Here is a 23771-nt window from a genome sequence, read left to right as displayed (position 1 = left end):
GTGTTTCTCTCTATCTCTAACCCGCCCCCCACCACTTCCCTCCTTCTTGAATAAGAATAAAATAAACCTTTTTAAAAAATTACCTGAGTGGAAAAAAGATGCTTTCCACACAAACACACACACACACACACACACACACACACACACACACACACACATTTGAAATGTATAACATCTTTTTTGTCTTTTTCTTTCATATTATTCCTATGGCACTTTTCAGAGTTCTTTTGTTTGTTTTTCTTTTGCATTGTAAATGATTCTTTTTCATCTTCTGTTAAAAATGAGTTTTCAATCCAGAATATATTTGAATAACTCACAAGGTGAAGTTTATATTTATTGAATAAATTTTTTCCTGAGTCCTGAGTACTCCATGGGGATATTAGATCTGAAATAAATAAATATTTCTAACCTTTCTACTATGTACAAAACCAACTTATAGTAATCAATACATTGTAGTAAAAATTAATATAAGTGTTTTTCTGGTCAGATACATGAAAAAATTAGAATTTTAAATCATTCTATTAATAAGAAAATTTAGTACTACTATTATAATATGTGGAAAGACTGTAGACAGCAGGGTTAGTAATCAGATTGTTCAGAGTAAAGAAAACCCAATGAGATAAATGACTTTTGAAGGGAAGAATTTTATACCTAAATTATACATCTATCTATATTAAACAAGATAATGTCTCAAATATCTACTTCCCTCTGTTAAATGTAATTCTTTTTTCAATTACTTAAGTATACTTTATAAATAGCCCAAATTTTGTGCTGAAACTGTTTTCCTTATTCATGAAAGAACACGATTTCTAAAACTTTCTTTTTCCTTCATTAGGAAGGCCCCCCCCTGCTGGTACATTTGGTGAAGTGCAGTAATTACTTGAACCTCAAGTCACTGAAATGCTGGCCATTTTCTCTTTACCTTGTTATTTCAGAAACACAGATACAGGGAGTGTGCGAAGTGGCATTATAACCCTAAAATCACAAAGCTAGTACCATGTCATTTACCAAAACCATCTTTAAGAAGTCTAACAAATATGATCATGAAATGCTAGTCACAATAGCGATTACTGATATTTGTCCCCTATGTATCTTTTATTAATTTCTCATTCTTTTTCATCATAGGGAGCTTCCATTCTGAGAATGCTTGAAGACTGGATATCACGAGAGAACTTTCAAAAAGGATGTCGGGTACGATTTATTATTCTTATTGATATTGAAAGTAAATTACATTGATATGTGGCTGATGAATGTTATAATGTGTGATTAATTAAGGGCAGTTCCCTTTTTACTTATATTTTCCTTACTCAGGGACAAATAACATAGCAAAACATTAAAAAGTGATTTCACATCCACTTAAGTGCCTACATTGCATCAGTAATTACCATGTAGCAGAGGTTTCGTGGAGAATTTTAAACAGAATACTTCGTGTTGTCGTTTTTTTAATCCTTTGCATGTGTATGAATCTGCTAGGGCTGCCATAACAAAGCACCATTTTGCCACAGACTTGGTGGGTTAAACAAGAGACACCTATCTTCTCACAGTTCTAGATGCTGAGGAATTGAAGATGAAGGTGCCGGCATATTCAGATTTTGGTGAGGGCTGTTTTGCTGGCTTGCAGATGGCTGCCTTCTGTCACTAGGTCCTCACATGGCTGAAACATTTAAACCTAAATAGACCTCATTTAAACCTCCCAAAGACCTCATTTCCAAATACCATTACATTGGCATTGAAGATTAGGGCTTTAATGTATGAATTTCTGGGGAAGACAATTTAGTCCACAGTGATGTGATAGAAAAATATAAACCTATCTATTAAAGTCTTCTCTTACAGTTTTTAGAAAGACTTTCTCCTTACTACTATATTTGAAAATGGTTAATATAAACATCCCTATTATGATGGAGTCAGTGAATAAAAAGAGCCTGCTACCTTTCAGAAATGGAAACGGCAATAAACTTTCTAAAGCACTTCACACATCCCACTTCAGCACATTACTCTCATTCGATGTTTTGGTTTCATTTTGTTCTTCCAGCAGACTCCCTCAGGGTCTTATCTTACCAAAGTAGTTACAGTGTGTCCCTAATCCTATCTGCAGTTTGGCCCCATTGCAGCCTAGAGAGGGAATGTCTTCCTAGTGTTTGCCTTCCACCGCCACCCTCCCGACTCTGACATCCTGGGGAGTTAGGCAGAGCAGTGCTGATGGCACCCGGCCCATGAAGCAGGACACAGGCCAGAGCAGTGGTCTGCTAGCCTCCCCACAGGACGCTGGGACAGTGATTCCTGTGACTCTCACCACTACCAGGTCTGCACTATCCCAAAAGGACATGGCCCCCTTCCATCCCACGCTAAAATTCCCTGGTGACTATTGAAGTAAGAAGTAAGACTAAGATTTAGGGGGTACTTAGGGAGTACATCAGTACCTCTCCCTCCTGTTCATTAATAAAGTATTCTGTATGTTCAGGAGGTGGAAGGGGAGAGAAGATACATTCTTGTTCTTATATGTACATTAGAAAATCTTGTAAGCTTTCCATCAGCTGCAAACTCAGATTTCATTGTATCTTCTCTCACTGTTAGTATCTTTAGTGAGGAGCTCTGTCATCCATATGTTTGCATGTACTCCAGTGCCTAGCAGGGTGCATTATGCACGTTAGGTGATCCCCAAAATGTTTCTTGAATGAATGACTGAATAGTCTATGATAAGTGATAGAGAAATAAACAGGCAATTCCTTTTTAAGAAATTAAATTAAAATTCCATTTGCATAGTTTTCATTCCAAATTAAATTAATGAAGAAAATATTCCTGGACTCTTCAAAGTTGACTTTACATTAAATGCTTTTTCACGTTAACTTTTTTACAGAAGTACTGAAAGAGTCTCTAAAAGTGAGCAACTATTGTAATAATTCAATAATACTGTTGCATTTTCTTTAGCCCAGTATGTGGTATAATTAATTAAAAATTCAGTCCTGTCTAAAACGAATATTTTTGACCTTAAAACTGTACTCCTTCACCCTAACTGTGATTATAGGTGGCACCAGAAGCTGAGTAGAAAAGTAGATATCAATGTTTCATACTATTATAGTGCTATGAAGTGAATTTACCAAACAAAACAAAACCCTGTGAAACTAACTCTTTCCCTTCAATCTTCAAACACTAGCTAAAATCTGAAAATAAAATATAATCAACATAGACCACACTCAATCAGCTTCCATAAGTTCTCACACCAGTTGGAACATTCCTTCACATAGTCCAAGTATCCAAACAGAATTTTACCTTGAGTTATCACCGTAATGCATGACATTGTCTGAGATCTTTCCCTTGCAAGTACTAACTTTATGCCCAAAGTGACTCTTTATTAGCTAACTAAGTGTGGCACTCAATCAAGGATGGCCAGCTGTCTCTTCTCTTTCATCCTCGTCACCTTTCCCTGAGGGCAAATTGGACAGCAAAGCAGGTATGGAGTGAGGGGAATTAAGAGAAGAACCACCAACTGGAAAATCTTTAAGGCTGTGCTCATACACCAAAAAAAGCATAATAGATCTTAGGGCCTTCATAACAGTATACGGTCATGAAATACTTAGAAGCTGAGAAATATATCCATCCTTCCCATTTCTCTCTATTATCAGTAGTATCCTTGATAACACGAGAATAGCTCAGCTGGAAAATGTTCTTTCCCTTCCTGTGATACTGGTCGTAGAAATGGTCCTTTCCTTTTCCGAGGCACTATTATTGGTTGACCTAGGTCATCATGAAATTTTGACTGGAATTGTGATCTTTCAAGTTGAAGAAGAAAATTTCTTAATATAGAACGTTCAGAAGTGCAAATCTAGACAAAATAAACTGAGTACCTTTTTTACATTTAATACTATGCTGTATTGGTTTTAAGTATGCGGTTAGACAGTCATATACTTTACAGTTTTCCTTCTGATACTTTTAGTACTCACCTGGCATCACATATAGTTGTCACCATATTACTGACTGTCTTCCCTATGCTGTACTTTATATCTCTGTAACTATTTTGTAATTACCAGTTTGTGCTTCTTAGTCATTGCAGCTTTTTCACCCACTCCCCCCAACACCCCTCCCCTCCACAACCATCAGTCTGTTCTCTGTATCTGTGAGTCTGTTTCAATTTTGTTTATTTATGTTGTTCTTTAGATTCCACATATAAGTGAAATCATATAGTGTTTTTCTTTCCCTGTCTGACTTATTTTACCTATCGTAATACCCTCTAGGTCTATCCATACTGGCGCAATTGATAAGATTTCATTTTTTTATAGTCAAGTAACATTCCACTGTATATATGTACCACAGCTTTTTTTATCCACTCATCTATCAGTAGACACTGGGGTTGCTTCCATACCTTGGCTATTGTAAATAATGCTGCAAAGAACATAGGGTTGCATATGTATTTTTAAATTAGTGTTCTGGGTTTCTTCAGATATATACCCCAAAGTGAAATTGCTGGCTCATGAGGCAGTTCCATTTTTAATTTTTTGTGGAGATTGCATACTGTGTTCCACAGTGGCTGCACCAGTCTGCATTCCCACCAACAGTGCACTAGGGTTCCCTTTTCTCCACAACCTCACCAGCATTTGTTGTTTACTGATGTATTGATAATAGCCATTCTGACAGGCATAAGGTGATATCTTATCATGGTTTGAATTTACATTTTTCTCATGATTAGTGATGTTGAGCATCTTTTCATATGTCTATGGGCCATCTGTGTGTCCAAAATGGAACTTCTTAATAAAAATGCCCATTTAGCCTCTAGATCAGTAGAAGCAAGAGAATGCAATTTAAAAAAGTAACAGTAACTATAGTGATGAAAACCACACAAACTGGTCCAGGATTCAGAATTCTTTACAAGGTAACCTCAGGCAAATCTCTTTACCTCTTTAAGCAGCATTTTCCCTTGCCCCTCCCTTAATGTATGGGAGCTGTATTAAATAATATTTAAGGTCCCTTCCAGTTCTAAGACTGCTTGTTTCTAAGCTGAAGACATTGTGAAAATACTAACAAACTCCTCTAATTAATTTTAAGAAGCTACTGTGCACTGGAACCTGTAATGAGCAGATATCTATGGTTATAACTGTTACTATTCCAAGTATATATTCATTTTATGGAGATAAAATGAATGATTTGTGCAAACTCTGGAATGAATACTTGAAATTGACAGAGTGTGTGCCTGTCCTTTCTTCTCCCTTCCTTTGCCTGCCCCCTGGTGGCAGGGCTGACTGGTGGACTGACCAGAAGAGCAAATCGGAAGGCAGCATTCCAGGCTGGCCTCAGCCCTTCCAGGCTCCCTGGAGCAGTCTGCTAATACCGTGTCCTCTCTCTGTGCCGAAAAAGGAGAGGAATTTAGAAGCTAGGGTGACTTAGGTAGAGCACCTCCTGAAAATCATAAGAGCTTAGAGTAAAAATTGTATGTGCAAAGTCAACCACTAGTTACTGCCCTTGAAGGCTGAGAGAATACTAAAGAAGCTTCTGTTTCTAGCAAAGACTTCCACATTTTAAGTGGGACAATGCTAGAGAGAAACAGAGGAGGGATGCGGTGGGAGCTGCGCAGGGACTCCTGCGGATCCGCCCGTGGGGCCCCCTTCTGAGACTAGGAGAGGAATGGAAATGTTCTCGCGGGAGATGTCACACTGTATCTGAAAACTCCCATGTAGGGGGGTTTTTGTGAATAGATTTGCCAAAAAGGGAAGTCTTCTAGTTAAAAATTTGTATTTAAAAAATATTTGAAGAGTGAGGACATATTTAAAGTGAATAATTTCCCCAATTTATCAACCATCATTATCATCATTATTCAAAAGCTTGTGTATTCATTTCTGTAGAGCAGGCACTGACAAATTATTGTCTGTGGGAAAAATCTGGCCTACCAGTCAATTTTGTAAGGTCCTCAAACAAAATTATTTCTAAATTTTTAAATGGCTAAAAAAATCTAAAAAAGAAGATTATTCCCTGACACATGACAGCTCTATGGAATTCAAATATCAGTGTACATATGTGAGGTTTTCTGGAAGACAGTCATGCTCATTTGTTTATAGCTCATTCACGGCTGATTTTCTGCTATGGAGGCAGAGTTGAGTAGTTGCGACAGAGATTTTTATTGCCTACAATGCTAAAATCTTTACTGTGTAGGTTTCTATAGAAAAAATTCGCAGAGCCCTGGCTTCCAGTCAAGCTCCCTTGTTTTATGTTTGCATATCACTTCAGTCCTTCACGTGTGTGATGGGGTCATATAGTGTCTGAGATGAGAAAACACCACTATAAATGAAGGTAGGGGATGCAGCCCATAGTGGACAGGTTAACATCATTAAATAAGATTCACAGAATTATGGATCTTTCTTCATAGTAGATCAGAAATGTTAGGGTCTGTTGACTGCTGAACACTAGACTCTCCCTAATATCTTATATTGCTTGTCCTGAGAAAATGAAACTGTTTCTCTCTCTCATTCACAATTCACAATTCCATTACACATACACACACAAACAGCAAAAAACAGAAAAACAACTATCTCATTAATAAGAAAATATTTCTTATGCTTTACAATAAGTTATTGTTTGTGCAGTGTTTTTATAGGTTACAAATATTTTTCATACAGTGTTTCAGTCGATTTATATTCTATATACACTTGTTATATTATACTTTTGAGTGAAATATGTCTAGGGGTTCAGGTCATGTTGTGAAAGTATGAGAAAAGCAAACATTAATTACTAAAGAATTTGTTATCTTTCACATACAGGCTTATTTGAAAAAATACAAATTTAGCAATGCAAAAACTTCAGATTTTTGGGAAGCACTTGAAGAGGTAAGGGAAGAGTATATATCCAAATATTTATTTGTTTTATTAACAGAATATTTATCAATCATTCCTTTATCTGATTATTTATCCCATGTTTTTAAAACCTTAGGCAAGTAATCTACCAGTGAAAGAAGTAATGGACACCTGGACCAAACAGATGGGTTATCCTGTACTTAATGTGGAAAATAAGAAGACCATCACACAGAAACGCTTTCTATTGGACGCAAAAGCTAATCCTTCTCAGCCACCTTCAGCTCTTGGGTAAGGGTCTATAATGTGTTTCAAGAGAAAAACAGAAATTTGATGGAAATAATGGCCATTCGCTTAGATCTTGTCTTCAGTACATGATTGATGGGTGATAATATAAAAGCAAGGTGTCCTTAGAGAAGCAAAGGCATTTAAAAATAGGTCAGTGGTCTCCATGTTCAAAATGCATCAAAGTCTTATTCTTCCCAGATATCATTGAATAAAGAAATAGAAGTGATGAAAGAAATAAACTTATAAAAGTAAAGAAAATAAAGGGAAGGGGCTATATGGACCATAGAATTCTAGAAGAAGGAGAGCAGAAGGAGAAATATTGACAAAATACAAACTAAGGAAGATGCAGCCAATGACAAGAGACTTGCAGTGTAAGTGAAAGATGATCTTCCCTTTCCCTAGACAGGCCTTGGACTCAGTGTCAGCATGAAGAGTTGGGGGCAAGAGTGAGAAATGAGGCTGAAAGTAGGACAACTAATTTGAAGTCTAGACTCAGGACATTGTGCCATCAGAACTCCCCCTCCACTTTCCCTTTATCTACTGCCATCCTTTCCTCTGTAAAGAGCTCTTAGAAGTCTGGTAATGACCCAAGGCAAAATTTCAGAGGGTTGTGTGTGTGTGTGTGTGTGTGTGTGTGTGTGTGTGTGTGTTGCCTAAAGCAATTGACTTAATCAGTAGAGGAGAGCTAAGGATTTCCCTTAGGTTGAGACATCCAGAGTAAAGCTTCCCTCATTATGGTAGGATGGATGGGTGGAGACACCAGCTCCTTTCATTCATGCACAGAGCTCCCACTCAGACTTCCTGTTCATTGGAGAAAACAGTGTCAAAAACATAGCTCCTGCCCTGGTCAAGTAGCTTAGTTGATAGAGTGTTGTTCCCACATGCCTGGTTGTGGATTTGATCCTTGGTCAGGGCACATACAGGAATCAACCAATGAATGCATAGATGAGTGGGACAACAAATCAATATCCCCCCCCTTCTCACTTCCTCTCTCTCAAATCAATCAAGTATATATATATATATATACACACATATATATATATATACACATATATATATATTTATGACTCTGTTGTCCTTCTTTCTTAAATATGAATGGATAATCAAGGATAAAAATACACATGAAATGAATCTTAAAGCATAAAAGGTAAAACCCTATCTGAATAAACATAATGTCTGTATCAGTAAGAAATATAATTGAGGAAACAGAAAATAAACTTATAGAATAGAGAGATCAAAGAAACTATTCTACCCATTAATTAAGAGCAGAATGACTTTTAAAGGACAAAATAAGAACACAAAAGGTCTCTGGAAGATTAAATTTGGGGTTGTGAAAAAAATTAATAGACCAACTAGAAATAAATTTGGGGAATTTTCTAAAAATATAAAGCAAACACACATAGAACGGGCAAATAGGAAAGAGAAGACAAATATGGAAAGTCTAGAAGCCAACTAATAAAAGTCTCACATAATAAGAAAACAGAGAAACATGAGGGCAATTTATATTAAGGAATAATAAAGGACATAAGGATTCTGATGAAAAGATCCCATTGAGCCACAGCCTCACAAAATTTCAGAAAACAAGAATGCATGAGTTAGTGTGGCATTAGTCTTTTTCACATCAACCCTGAATGCAAGAAGAAAATGGAGCAATCATCTAAAATGGTGAGGTAAAATGTATTTTCAACCTCTCATTCTCTACCCAGTAAAACTAAACCAAATGCAAAAATGCTCAGCAAAGATATTTTCAGACATGCAATCCCAGAAAATGCTTTCTACACAGCCCTTTGTATAAGTTACTAGGACTGCAGTCCAGGAGGTTTGGAAGACAGAGAGAAAAAGTATGAGTGCATCAATAAAAGATGAAGAAATGAGATCCAGGCAACAGTGCATCCCACCTAAGAAAGCCGTAAAAGGAAGTGCAGGCCAACAGTGAGCCAGGGGGCTCAGTGTCCTGAGTCAGAACAGGTGACTGGGGTAAGGTGGGTGATCTCCAGGAAAAAGAGTGATTGGGAGGGTGGAAAAACTTGAGGACTTGATGAAGACCTATCATTTTGCTCAACTATAAAGAGATAATTATGTAAAAATTATGATTAAAAATATGAAGCAGATAGAATGATATCATGCCATTGGTAATGCATAAAAAAAAGGGGTCCACTTGATCCTTATGTTAGGATGTTATGGGACATTTTATTTACTTAAGTGACTCTTGGCCATGAAATTAGACTGTAGAGAAGGACATAGGAGGTCTGTCTGGAAAAAGTCCAGCCATTGTTAATATAATAAGAATGATTTCAAGACTTCAATGTAACCTGGCAGCCAAGGAGAGTGGATTGGAATGCGCGCACATGAGCAATGATGACTTCATTGTACTAGTCAGTGGGGGTGGTAGATGCCATTGAGTGAGCATGTGTACTGTGTGGCCGTGGCATTCAAAATGACTTAATGAGTAGAGCAACGAATCTGCATCAAATTTTGAGTTAAGCTTGAGCATTCCTCTGCGGAAACTATCTGTTTGAATCAGAAGGCCGTAGCTAAGGGCAACTAGTGATGGGCAGCTTAATCAAGACAACACTCCTGCTCGTGCATCATGTCTCATGCAGAGTTTTTGGTGAAACATGAAATCACTCAGGTGACTCAGCCCCCGTACAGCCCAGATTTAGTGCCCTGCAACTTCTGGCTTTTCTCAAAACTAAAATCACCTTTGAAAGGGAAGAGATTTCAGACCGTCGATGAGATTTGAGAAAATATGATGGGGCAGCTGATGGTGATTGGGAGAACTTTGTGAGGTCCCAAGTCATCTACTTTGAAGGGGACTGAGGCATCATTGTCCTATGTACAGTGTTTCTTGTATCTTGTATCTTCTTCAGTACATGTCTCTATTTTTCATATTACACGGCTGGATACCTTCTGGAAAGACCTCGTGTAACTCCAGCACGCTTCCTGGCCAACAATATGTGTATAGTATAATTTCATAAATATTATTTATTGGCTTTCAACTTTTATAATCAACCAATGGATAACAAATACAGAAATCTTATTATGGTGGCAGAGTAGATTGTAAACATAAAGAGTCAACATTGTAATAAGGAAATAAAGCTGACATAAGAAAGGAGCTGGAAGAGGGAGAAAGGTGGAAGAAAGTTGAGATACTGATTCAGTCACACGCAGGAGCTGGCTCCAGTCCTAACTCAGTAACCTCGCGCTGGTAGCTTGAAATAATTGGTCATAATGAGGAGTTAATAGAAATCAGCTAATACTATACCCTCCTCCCTCAAGCCAGTTTATTACTAGTACTCCACAAGCCATCCTTCTTTTACAGTTAGGAGAGAATATCAGTACTCATGTTTATGAAACAGAAACAGCAGAATGAGTATATTATTTAAACTGCAACATACAAAAGTCTAATAACAGTAATTTTACTTTGTTAAATTTTGACTGTTAAAAGGGGAATGGAAGAGACAGTAATATAAGTAACTAAATCACCCTCTTTCATGGGTGAATTAATAAATACTATCTAAAAAAAAAAAGAGGTATCAGGAGTTATGGGGTTAGACATCAGAAGAGTTAAAACCACAAGCACTTAAAAGAGGATGCTTCTAAGAGGTGCTGGCCTGTGGGAAGTGTGAAGAAGGAGACTGTGGCTTTTCCACAATATTTTTTCTAGTTTTTGATTAAGGATGTTTTACTTACTAATTGCACAAATGAATTTTTCCTGAGCACTTAAAACAGCAGTTACAAACTCAATCAAATTCTCTTGCATGTACCATTTATAAGAAAATTTTGAATATCCCTATTGAAAATTTTATTAAATTCCATTTTTAATTTCCAAATACAAACACCTAAGGACACAGACTTATAAGTCTAATTTTACAAAACCTTCCTATACATTTTTATGAATTTAACAAATTAAAATTTATAAATATATGAGATTTCTTGGGCATTTTCAACATATTAAGAATCCAACCTTTAACTACAAAATTAGACCTTTCTAGACAAGTACAACTATGAATTAAGGTATTCTAAGAATTTCAGTTAAAATAACAAATCACATATATCATTTCCTCTAGTTTGCCGGATTTTTTAAAAATTCGAAATATGTAAAACCTGACAAAATGTGCAACACAGCCACTGATTTCACAGGTTATCACCCTTGCATAAATGCTACTTGTACAAAAGTCTTAATACTATATCTATTTATGTATAACTGAATGGCTATTTTTATATATATTTCTGAAGTGCCAACCACTCCCAGCTGGAGAGGACAAAATCAGGATCTCAGGGCCGCCAGCCCCTCGGTGTGCCCTTTCGGGATAATCACTCCAGACCCCCATTACCCATCTGCGCCTCCTCCTGGACTGGCTCCGGGCTACAGGGGAGCGGCACCGTGGGGCACTGGTCCTTTGGACAGCGTCCAGTTTCATCCACGCTGATTTTCATTGTCCCCTCTTTCAACTTCTTAATACAGTTTGGGTGCAAAAGCTTTGCGGGTGCCCCAACTCAGGTGGCCTCTAAGCTCCACTGCCTGATTTCCGCTGAAAAGACCTTTCACTCTCTTTATCTTTTTTAATAGTCTCATTGGCCTTATTTTATGGTCACATCTAGAAATCATCACAGATCAGTTATTCAGTAGCAATTAGAATAACACGAGGAAGGAGAGTTATAGGGTGTGAAGATGTCTCAGAAAGTGGTTCATTTAATAACTATAACCTTCTTTTAGAGTTACTGTTTTATGTTCTAGCAAATTAGATTGGCCAAATTTAATACTGCTGGAGCCTTTCGGTATTAAAATGTAAAAGTATTTCTCTCTTGTGAAACAAGTTTCCATTTGGAAGTTTCACAGTAATTATTCTCTCCTGTCATATGTATGTATCCACCGATATAGGCCGAGCCTGAATGATGGGCAGGTGAGAATGTGCGGTGGGGTAGGGTGGGCTGCAGAGGACTTTCTTTCTTGAGGAAGTGATATTTAAGCTGAGTACATTGGTTTGGGGGTTTGACCGTCCGGGACGTTGAAAACAGAAACTACGTGTCTGAGGGCTCCAGGGCTAAAAAGGAGCGTTATCTGTATAACATGCAAAACTCGGTGAGAATTTCCTAAGTTAGCTGGGACTATTTTAAACACTTTATGGTGCTATTATTACAACGGATGGGGAAATGGAGGCAGAAAATGATTAAATAGTTTAAGCAAGGGTCCATAGAGCATGAGCGATGGCGCCTCGGTTTGAACGCAGGCCGCCTGGCCCCAGGAGGCTGGGCGAGAGGGGCCCTGCGAAGAGCGGTGGGCGGCCACGCCGAGCGGAGCGCGGATGCCTGGCCTGCAGGCCGCGCTGAAGAGTTGGAACAGCAGTGTGCTAATTCGAGGCCTTGAAGGAGAGAGGGGGTGGATTTTATTTACATTTTTAAAAATTCCCCTCTGGCTGCACTATGGGGAATCGCTCCGAGGGCCCGGAGTGGGACGCGGAGACCGGTTAGGACAGCCCTGCGGGGAGACAGGGAGAGGGGCGGGGGCGGGGGCGGGGTGCTGGCGTTTCAAACAGTCGGCTGAGCTCCAAGTCCCAATTAAAGAATAAACAGTGTTCAGGGAATTCAGTCGGATGAACTCTGCAAAAACAATCTCTTTTTAGAATACCGTTGTAGAGTGTTCGTAGCCGTTTTTCTAGAGAAATGAAAGATCTTATCAGACACACTTTGTGATATGTCCTCTATGCGGTAACAGAACCTGTTTTCTGGCTTCCGATTTGGAGCTTTGGGAATTAGGTCACACTAACAGCACACTCAGGTGTTTACAAAAATTCAAATTGGCAAAATCCCTTCTGCCCATGGCCTCAGGGAATGAAGAACGCTGAGAAATATTAAATTAGCTACTTGCAGGGGTACTGGTTGGCGCTCCAAGGAGGAGGCCTGTTCCCAGCTTTCCTCCTGGAAACCTCAGGCAGCCCGCTCTCCAAGAGTAAAGAAAATTCAGAGAAACTGGATACCTTACTCTAATCCAAGTTCCGAAAATTAATAGTTCTCTCCAAAACAAAGGAAAATTTGAGTTCCTAGACCAAATGAGATCAATCAGGGAGTGTCTGTGTATACTTCTTTATCTTTTGTTTATTTTGAAAAGCAAAAATTATGATGGCAAAAACTTTTTTTAAACTCTTTCCTCTTCATAGTATAAGAATGGATGGAAACATAGAGGTGACTTGTTATCAACATAATATAAGTCTGATTGTCCTGATAACTGTAAACTGCCTATTTTATAGCTACTGTTTTTGTTCTAGCAAATTAGGTTGGTCGTATTTAAAACTGCTATTTAAAACTGAAAAAAGATTTCTCTCTTGAGAAACAAACTTCTGTTGGGAGAACATCATAGTAATTGTTCCCTTCTGTCTTATGTACCCACTGAGTCCTTGAGCCAAAGACTTAATAACACTATTTTTGAACCAGTGAAATTGGATTTTTAAAAAACTGCTCCTTGGTTATGGATTCTTCTCCACACAGAAACAAATATATATATATTTAGAAGGGAACTAAATATACATTCAGGTCTAAAATTATTTTTTAAGTCATAATCTATAAATTGCATTCAAAATTTAAAACATGGAACTCTATTAACATTTATACTTTTCTTTAATATTTTCTTTAATTTCTACCTTCAGCTACTGTTTTTATTTTACTTAGATTGATAAATGTGTGATTTTTAGTGATCATTTATCATAAAGCCAATTGACTTGTTCCATTCTTTTAAGTAACATAGTTATATATGCATAGAAAAATAAACCTAGGAAACAGATGCTTCCTTGTTGAGAACATTTGTTAAAAATTGGTAGTTGCTACTGAGCAAAGAAGTGAGTAAAAGACATCAAAAGTCATTCTTCCTCATTTTTCACTTGATTGAAAGCTTAGACTGTCACGTACTCTTTCATGGCCCCAGAAAGTAACGGACTTTTTCTCTGACCCTGGTGGCCACCTGCTCTTGGCCTGGATATATTCATGCCTGTTAGAGGGCCGTCGGTCAAGTTGTACTATAAGCTGCACAGCATCCTCCATTTTCTCACTGTTTAAATATTCCAAGATTAGAGAATGCTTACTGACCAGAAACTCTTTATTATCCAAGTGGCCTGCATACATGTAGTTATGGTTTTATCACTATAGTCTCAACCATCTCTTAGAATGGGCCCGTTTCACATCACCATCAGGGGGAGTTCTCTGTCGGGCAAACTCCTGTCTTTGACAGCATGGAAGGATGGGAGTAGGTCTGTTACCCTGGGCCAAAGTCAGTTTCCTTATTGAAATTTAAAGTGGCCATATTTAATACTGCCAGAGGCTATTGTATTGTTAGATATAAAGACAAAAGTGAATTATACTTTTAAAAATGAAATCTGATACTTCTGAATTTTAGATAACATATAGGAGACTCTATTACTTCATTTACGTGATTTCCATTGCTTGACATTTTGTACTGTCTAGTCTATTATTTTACTCAGCTTCAATAAGATTAGGTCCTGTAAGTGATTCTAAAGTATAAAAGTATATAGCCTCAACCCTCTATCCTTTTTGTCTTAATGATACTCTTATGGACTTCAGAGCAATATTTTTTAACATGATCTTAGTAGTGTAACTTGTGCTCACTTTTAGGGACAGTGCCATCCCAGATACCATGTTTTGGAAGAAATAGTTGAGTGTGCACATGGGGCTCTGTTGTTTCAATCAGGCTGGCATTGGGGAAGAGCAAGGAGAAATAAAATATTAGTAGTTTACATGCAGCACCCATCAGCAGAGCAGTGAAAGAGTGAAATGTGTAAGTAGGATGTGACTTTTAAAAATGCTTCTTTGCCTGTCTGTTGAGAAGCTACAAGCGGTCGCTCTTAGGTTGGCTTGCCTATAAGCAGACCCTAAGGTGATCAAGTGAAAGCCACTCAGTAGGAATTGTTTTTATGAAAGACAGGTAGAAGACTGGGAAGTGGGAACTCAAGCAGAAAAGGGTACATTATCAGGCAGGTCTTAGAGAAGACAGTGCCTGGTGACAGGGCTTCAAAGAGGTCCCGACAGATAAGGCAAGGAAGTTTCTCATGCCCATCCATCGCTGGCTAAGTGCCGCATCCAAGAATGTAAATTCCCTGGCACTTCACGCTTTCCTTGCTCCAGCAGCCAGAGGGCAGTCCTCTGACAGGGAGCCCCAGGTGCTGGCTGTCGGCAGCAAAAGCCCAGTGGAATCTAGGGTGTACAAAAATGACAGAGAGACTCAGGGGGTTAAGGGTGGGGCACTGACAATGTTTGCTGCAGGACCCCAGAGATGATTTATATATTTGCTCTGTGAAACGTATAGCCAAAAATATTCCACTGCAATAAACTCCTCCAAGACAGTTAGTAAAAACTCAACATTATAAAACATTTCAGTAGTTATGAAACAAAGCATAATTTCTTTCATGCCGATGGCAAAATATATTCTCCTTGAATTACGTAAGTTTTATTATATACTGAAAACAGGAAATATCATTCCCCCATTTTCTATCAGAGGCTTAAACAGATGAAGAAATACAAAGCCAACTGTGAGTTGAAACCCAAACCCCAACACAGACTCTTCTTCTCTCTAAATTCCCTGTGTTTTCTGACTGATAGAAGATGGTATGAGAACAAACAATGAAAAAAATATTTAAGATCTCATTTGTTTTGTTTTCATCTAGTTTACTTTTCAAGTACAATTTACATTGAATATTATTCTTTATTAGTTTCACATGTAAAGTGGTGAGAAAATCATGTACTTTACATAGTGGTCTCCCCCCACTGCTTCAAGTACCCACCTGGCCCAGGGGTCCCTAATCCCCAGGCCGTGGACCAGTACTGGTCTGTGGCCAGTTAGGAACCGGCCACACATCAGGAGCTGAGTCGTGGACAAGCACGTGAAACTTTGCCTGCATTCCCGCCTGAGCTTTGCCCCCAGCCCTTTCCCAGTCCCTCCCCGTCTATCCCCGTCCACCCCCATCCCACATCCATGGAAAAATTGACTCTCACAAAACCCGTTTCTGGTGCCAAAAACGCTGGGGACCGCTGACCTGGCCCCATACACAGTTACCAGGATATTATTGACTCTATTCCCTACCTATGCTGTAATCTACATCTCTGTGACCATTCTGTAACTACAAATTCGTACTGCCTAATCCCTTCAGCTTTTCACCCAGACCCTCAAACCACCTCCCTGTGACATCTGTCAGTCTGTTCTCTGTATCTGTGAGTCTGTGTCTATTTTGTTCTTTAGAGTCCACGTGTAAGTGAAATCATATCGTCTTTGTCTTTCTCTCTCTGGCTTATATCACTTAGCATAATACCCTCTAGGTTCATCCATGCTATTCCAAGAGGTAAGATTTCATTCTTTTTCTGGCTGAATAGTGTTCCACTGTGTAAATCACAGCTTTTTTACCCACTCATCTATTGATGGGCACTTGGGTTGCTTCAATATCCTGGCTATTGTAAATAATGCTGCAATGAACATAGGGTTACTTGTATCATTTAAGATCTCCTCATGAGTTTTCAAGACTAAAATGTTAAATATATATTGCATCAAAATACAAAGGTAACCTCCTTTCCCCCCCACCCACCCGAAGAAAATACTAAGTAGCTAAAGAAAACTGAAACATGCTTGCCTGATGACATTTTCTTTGTGTGCTGGTTCACATGATTCTAAATAGGAGAGTTTAGAGCATGAGAAATTTTAAGAGATGATGGCGGTGGTGTAATTTCAATATAATTTCAAAAATGTGTTATTTCCTTTACATCATTTTAAGATTGCCTTCTGAATTCTAACAATGTTTTGTGTTCCTTGACAGAAACAATAGCATATTAAAGTATGTGCAAGTATGTGTATGAATGCTCAATATTGTTATATGATGTTATATATATGCAATATCTTCCAAAGCCTCAAGGCATTTTATTGAAATAATCATTTTTATCTTCGGCTATTCTTTTGACCCAAAGTTCTAAATTTTAGAGATTTATAGAAATTGACAGCAAATACATGGCCTCTCTTCATCACTCAAGGATGTGGTATTGTATTTATTGTATTCTATACACTGAATGATCACTTACAAAGAAAATATGCTTGCTATTGCTTTTTAATTGTATTTACTTTGGATATGTTTTAATTTTTTAGTAATAAAATTAAAATTTTCTTTTTAAAACATTTTAGTTACACGTGGAATATTCCAGTTACTTGGACTGAAGATAACGTGTCACATACTACATTCTACAATAGGTCAGAAACTAAAGGTAAATATCATCAATTAATTTATTTCTTCTTTGGATTAATATACCACATTAAACTAATATAAATATAAAAAATAACAGTAAAGCTGCAACTAACAATGTAAATTTCAGCTAAGAGGTATATCTTAAGTAATTTATTGGTTAGTACAAGTCTTATCTACAACAATAAGAACTTCTCTACCTTGAGATGTTCTGTTTAATGATTTACCATGACTGACATTATATAAATACCCGTATCCAAAGGAGAAGTGTCACATGCTCAACAATTGGAAGATCAATCTGTTTTCTTCTTTTCTTTCTTCCTTTCCTTTCTTCCTTTCTTTTACTTCTTTAAACAGTTTTAAAAATTAAATCATTTTTTTAAAATGTTATATGACAAGAGTGATTTTTTAAATGTTGTTATTAAATTAGACCTACCGTCTCCCAAATCAACCTACTGGAATCTTTACATCAAATTATCTTTTTTAATCTGTGAGTTGTCATTAATAGCTCCAGACACTATCAGTATCTATATCCATCCATCCATCCTTCCTTCCACTATCTCCTGAAATGAGTTACTTCGCACTTGCTTGTGTAAAAATTCAGCTGTGACTGTTCTCACTTAAATTGATTTGAAATATATGTATTTCTGTATCCTGTCTCCATTGGTTTGTCTTTTTCTTTCTTGGAAAATTTTACTCATACAAAAACAAGAAGAACTTATAACATGTTGTCTCCTTCAAATCATTGAAAAAATAAATAAGGCATGCTTTAGCACCCGTCCCAGAAAAATCCTGCTTTTTATACTTTTACCATTGTATTTGTTTTCTGTTTCAAAACCATTGTTTATCTAAGGCAAATGAGACACTTCTTCACCCCCTCTCACCACGACTTGGTTTTGAAATAGCATTTGGTATGAAATTTCAGCCTTGGCTTCTTAAGCATAAAAGTATTTAGATCACCTTTTATTTGCATATACCTATTTGCTCCTGCAAAATATTCTAAAATATTAATTAGGTATTATTTCCCCCTAGCAAGTAAAATTTTACTCTATTTTCAAAGACTATTTATAAAAACAGCTTGATTGACATATGATTCACATGCTATGCAATTCACACATTTAAAGTGTACAGTCCAATAGTTTTTATTACATTCATAGATATGTGTAATCATCACCACAGTCAATTCTAGAACATTGTAATCACCTCAGAAAGAAACTCCATACTCATTAGCTGTTAATGCCTTTATCCTCCCATACCCCTAGCCCTATGCAACCATTAATCTACTTTCTGTGTTCATAGATTTGCCTGTTTTGGAAATTTCATACAAAAGGAATGATCTATGTCATATTTTGTGACTACATCTCTCACTTAGCATAATGTCTTTGAGGTTCATTCATCTCACAGCATGTATTAGTATTTCATTCCTTTTTATTGACAAGTTATGTTCATGTCATATCAATATACCTTTTGTATACCTCGCCATCAGTTGACTGGCATTTGTATTGTTTCTGCTTTTGGGCTAGTATGAATAATGCTGCTATAAACACTTACGTAGAAGTTTTTGTATGGATGTAGTAGGTGTTTTTGCCTTTGGGTTTTTTTTACTTTCATTATAAATTTTTTTTGTGGTTTTTTACTTTTCCTATAATCTCTACCAGCTTTGCAGTTGTTGAGCTAAGACCTTTTTCTGTGGCTCTTACAACAAAACTTTCTCTTGGTCATTTATGCTGCAATTATTTTAAAGGTTATGATCAACAGTTTTTATGAACTTGTCCAGCATTCCCATATCAATGCCATTTTGTCTTGATATTTATGATTATGTTGTGTTTGAGTACCAAGCTCTATTTTTTCTGAACTGTCTTCTCACCATTTTCTTACTCATAAGTACACTTGCCAAAGGAAAATGGAGAATCAGAAAAAAAAGACACCTTTAGAAATGTGTAATAGCACGGATGAAAGGCATAATGAGGCTAGGATTCCTTTGGGAGGTTTTCAGTAGATTTGGTTTAACTATTACCACATATTTTTCCCATTGGTCACCATTGGTTAATGGAGAAATGTCTTGGAAACTGCTTGATTTGCTGTGTATAAATTTAAAAGCATGGCACACAGTTTGCCCATAATTTTTATGGAGTGAGGTTTCCACACAAGTGAATTTTCCAGATAACTAAAGCTTATTCAAGTGCTTCATAAAGTAAGTTTCAAGAGTTAACAATAAACATTTTTATATGTATTATTTACATATTGGAATATTTGAATAGTAAATTTCACGTTTAATTGATTCAATAATTGATCTTTTCAAGCAGGTATTTGTTGAGGACTAACTTATATGCCAGACACAGGGATAGGCATGGAGACAAACTGAAGGGGGAAAAAAAGCACAGTCCTTATTCTGTGGCATGGATTGTCTAGGGAGGGCGTGGACCTGTCAGCAGGCAAATATAAAATTGTGTCATAAGTGTCTCCTGTGGTGATAGCTAATGTGCTTCTTGGAGAAGCACTGGCCTAGATTCGGGGGTTTGGGAAAGGTTACTAAGGAAAGACACATCTAGGCTTAGAGTTAGGGGGCCTAGAAGTAGAGTTTAAATGGGTGATAGGCTTGACCGAGTGTAGGCAAGAATTGTGCTCTGGACAGTGAATACCAGTAAGAAAGTAAGAGAGCTGAGCGCTCTCACAGTAACTCTCTATCCACCTGCCATTATAGTTAATACTTTTTTTGTTTTGTTTTGTTTTGCTCTTTTGCTATAGCTATTGACTTATGTGTCTTGCTCCCTTCCATAGAACATTCCTTGAGGAAACGGTGGTTGTTTTTTGTTGTTGTTCTATATCTCCTGCAGGTACCTAGTAATTGTTTATTGAATGAATCAATGAATCAATGAACTAATTAATAAACTCTAATGTCCACAGAACTTTGATGACGAAACCTATTTTTATTTGAAACTTCAGACTCAAGACTAGTCACTTAGCCAAAAACAAACTAGACACCTCTTCCTACTTCAAAGTGCCTGCTCCATTCTTAGGCTGTACACTAAGTTCCTGTTTCCTGTTTGGGAACACCTTCAGCCTTCAACTAAGTGTACTGAATGGGCACCCAGCCCAGGTTACCAGCCTTACCTCCCTCCTCTAAGTTGCTTTGATGATTCCCCAGTTAGAAATTTCCCAGGCAATGGTGGGACTTCCCCCAAGGTCTTTTATTTACATGTAATGCATAACAAAAGAAGAGAAACTTACCCTGAAAAATCTCTCTTCTTGCCATCTGCAGTGTATTTTATGCTGTCAGTTTTATTAATCCTTATTCCTAGTATTATTACTTTATATTTTAAACAGCATCACGTCTGTTTAATTTCATATGATTTGTTTTTTCTTTTTTAAGTAAATTATAAGCTCCTTGAAGATACAAACTACATATCATACTCCTCGTCCCCTGCCCACCCTATTCCCAACAAGGTGCTGTGCACATCCTAACACTTCCTAAGAGTTTAGTAAGTCATCGCTTAATAAAGGCTTGCTTGCCACCACACTGCTGTGCTTTTAGAGATGACCTGTGCATACTTTATTCCTCTGTCTTTAGTACTAGCTACTATTTTGGCTATTGTCAGTGCATCTACATTTAGTAGTATGCAACCTTTTTGTTTTTAATCCCCTACTTTCTAACATTTAGAGTTGAAGATTATCACATAATATCAGATAACTAACCTTGCTAAAACATAATATTTTAAAATAGGTATTTCTAAACACATAGGGTCTAGGAGAAGATCTAGGGCATAATTCTTCATCATGACTTTGTGATGACCGCCTTCATATTTGGGAACCCATTCTGGGTGGTTTAGATAGACAAATTCTGACTCTATGTAAATAGAACATTACTAAAAATTTGATAGTAGTTATATTTAAAATTTTCATACCAATATAATAATGGGAATATATTTTAAAATTTAATAACAAAGAAAGAGGAAGAGATGTTTTTCATTCTTTCAAGTGGAGCCTCATGGAATGTTTGAATTTTGACTGGATCATTAATGATTCAGTTTTGCAGGTTCAGAAGCTCAGTTTCAGCAATTCAGCTCTGGTCAACAAAGTCCTGAAGATTTATTCACATAAGTCAAGCATATCAGAGTGTTATTTTGTTATTTACAGCAATAAGAATGCATTTGCCAAAGTGAACCAGAATACTCATGTCCAGTAATTACGTTATCCCTTTCCAGGAAGAAAGTTTATTTAATAAGGGTAAAGAGAGAACAAAGGTAGATCAGTTATTTTAGAGATGTCAAGCTGTGGTAGCCGTATGTACAGCATTAATCAGAGGAGTCTAATTATTTCATTTAGAGGCTATCAGTAGTGACTCCATGCAATAAAAATTTCTTCTTCATGCAATAGTCTAATGGAAGTTTTTTTGATTTGCCATCTCTCTTAGGCAGCTGTCCCCCATATAATAACTTAGAAATTATTTTTTTACTTTCTTTTTATGGCTCCACCTCCCTCCTGTATCTTGGATTCATTCCCCTGCTGGATCTTCAGTATTTGGTCAGATGACACAGGACGATAATGAAGGGACCAGGCCTAGAAGAGCATTTATTAGTTTTGTCCACATCCATGGCCAGTTTTCAGTCATATATTGCCACCTCACTGCAAAGGAGGCTAACAAATGCAGTGTAGATGTGTACCCAGGAGGAAATGGGAACAGTGTGCTAAATAACTAACAGGTCTCTGCCACATACATTGTTCTCTGTAAGAGCAGATATGTCAAAAGATCTGGAACGTATACACCTGCTCACTTGGGCACCTGCTTCCCTGGACAGACTAGAGACACATGGACAGATCTCCATGATCCATCCAACCCTTCTTTGCAATTATGCCTTCCCTGTCACCAAAATCACAGCCAATGATAATCTTCATCATGATAGTTTGCATTTTTCCAGATTCCTGTTTACTTATGTTAAATATTAATATTACACTTTTCTTTTCTGGGAGATTCTCTAGGTCATGTGCTGAGTTTCAGGAGGGACAGAATCATTAATACTTCCTTGAAAAAGTAACTTGTTGAAAACATTGACACAAATGGATAAGCAATGCATTTTATAATATTTCATACTAGGCTTAGTTCCAGAGGTTGAAATTTTCTTCTAGACCCCAAATCCTGATAGTGCATCATACTACTTGAATTTTTAGCTCTCCAGTACAATTTGTGTGTCATCAGTAAAAATTATTACCCTTTATCTTTCAGCTGTTTTACTATTATGTGATATATAAAATTTGATAAGATATAAGCTGTCTTTTTACATTAAAAAATAATTCACATAAGGATTAATGCAACACAGCATCTTTATAACCAAAGGAAAATGCTTATTTTCCTAGAAATCTCAGGCTATCACAAGCTGTCTAGTTGTCTAAAGTTTATTGTAGTTATTTATATAAAATAGTACATTAAAGAATTATTATATTTGCTCTGTTACTGAAATGTATTTGGGTTGAAATTAAATAGCCACTCCATGAAATTTTCAAAAGGTAATTATTTGTGTTCTATATTATCTAAAAAAAATATAAAAAAATAATTTTCTAGAAGGAGCACCTACCCCAAAATTAATCCATTCCACATTCAACACTTCTGTGCATAAAATTAACAAGAAACAAAAGTAATTCATAGGTTGAGTGATAGAGTATTATATGACCATTAAATTTATGTTTTCATGTATGTAAAACAATTGCAGGTATTTACAATATAATTTCAAATGAAAAAGATTACCAATCATAAAAACAGTAAGGTTCCATTATGTGTATTGTCTGCATGTGCGTGTGTATATGGAAGATACACATTCACATAGAAGATAAAAACGTAATGTTACTTCCATACTCTATCTGAAATAAGCATCAGTAGTTTAGTCCTGATTACTTCATTTTGTAACTAAACAACCCAACAGTATTTTGCTGTTGACAACTGTTCGGAAAGTAGCATGAACTTGGAAAGTCTCTAACTACTAATTTCCTGGATCTCAGCTTCCTCATCTATAAAGTGAGAAAAATCACAGTAACTTTAGACAGGCTTAACTAGGTATATATAAAGCACACTAAAATGCTGCAGTATTTAGATGGATTGCCAGGAACTTCTCAATGTTACTTATATTTGCTTTGCTATTTATAGAACTGGAGGCATATCTCCTTTCATAATAAGGGGGGATAGTTACCATCTGTTGCACACATACCTATATGACCAACACTTTACTATGTTATCTTATTTAATCTTCACAACAGTCCTGTGAGGGAATTTTATCCCTATTTCCCTTACGGTGAACTGGGACACAGAGAGGTCAAGTGATTTGGCCAAGATCAAACAGCTAGTAAGTCACAGAGCAAGGATTTTATCCTTGATCTGTCAGACTCAAAAGTCCATGCTCTTTCTCTTGTAACACATGGCTCTGTGCTTAGTGAGTGGCTCTCCTGATACAAACATTCAAAGCATATGGTTGCCAAAAGATTA

The 23771-nt window shown here is 37.0% G+C and overlaps 1 protein-coding gene across 1 annotated transcript in view; it reads left to right on the top strand.

Annotated features, from left to right (window-relative positions):
• ENPEP (glutamyl aminopeptidase) overlaps window positions 1-23771 on the top strand; it is a 90416-nt gene that overhangs the window by 36079 nt on the left and 30566 nt on the right. Inside the window, exons 8-11 of the mRNA XM_054591619.1 lie at window positions 1126-1191; window positions 6747-6812; window positions 6916-7067; window positions 17239-17318. Coding sequence (XP_054447594.1) covers window positions 1126-1191; window positions 6747-6812; window positions 6916-7067; window positions 17239-17318 — 364 coding nt within the window. The remainder of the gene's footprint in view (window positions 1-1125; window positions 1192-6746; window positions 6813-6915; window positions 7068-17238; window positions 17319-23771) is intronic.

The sequence above is a fragment of the Pteronotus mesoamericanus genome, unplaced genomic scaffold (genome assembly GCF_021234165.1).
Source record: "Pteronotus mesoamericanus isolate MK-2021 breed Mesoamerican mustached bat unplaced genomic scaffold, CSHL_Meso_final scaffold_232, whole genome shotgun sequence".
NCBI classification, from domain to species: domain Eukaryota; kingdom Metazoa; phylum Chordata; class Mammalia; order Chiroptera; family Mormoopidae; genus Pteronotus; species Pteronotus mesoamericanus.
Note: the sequence above shows the minus strand (reverse complement) of the source record. Positions and strands in the feature narration are given on the sequence as shown.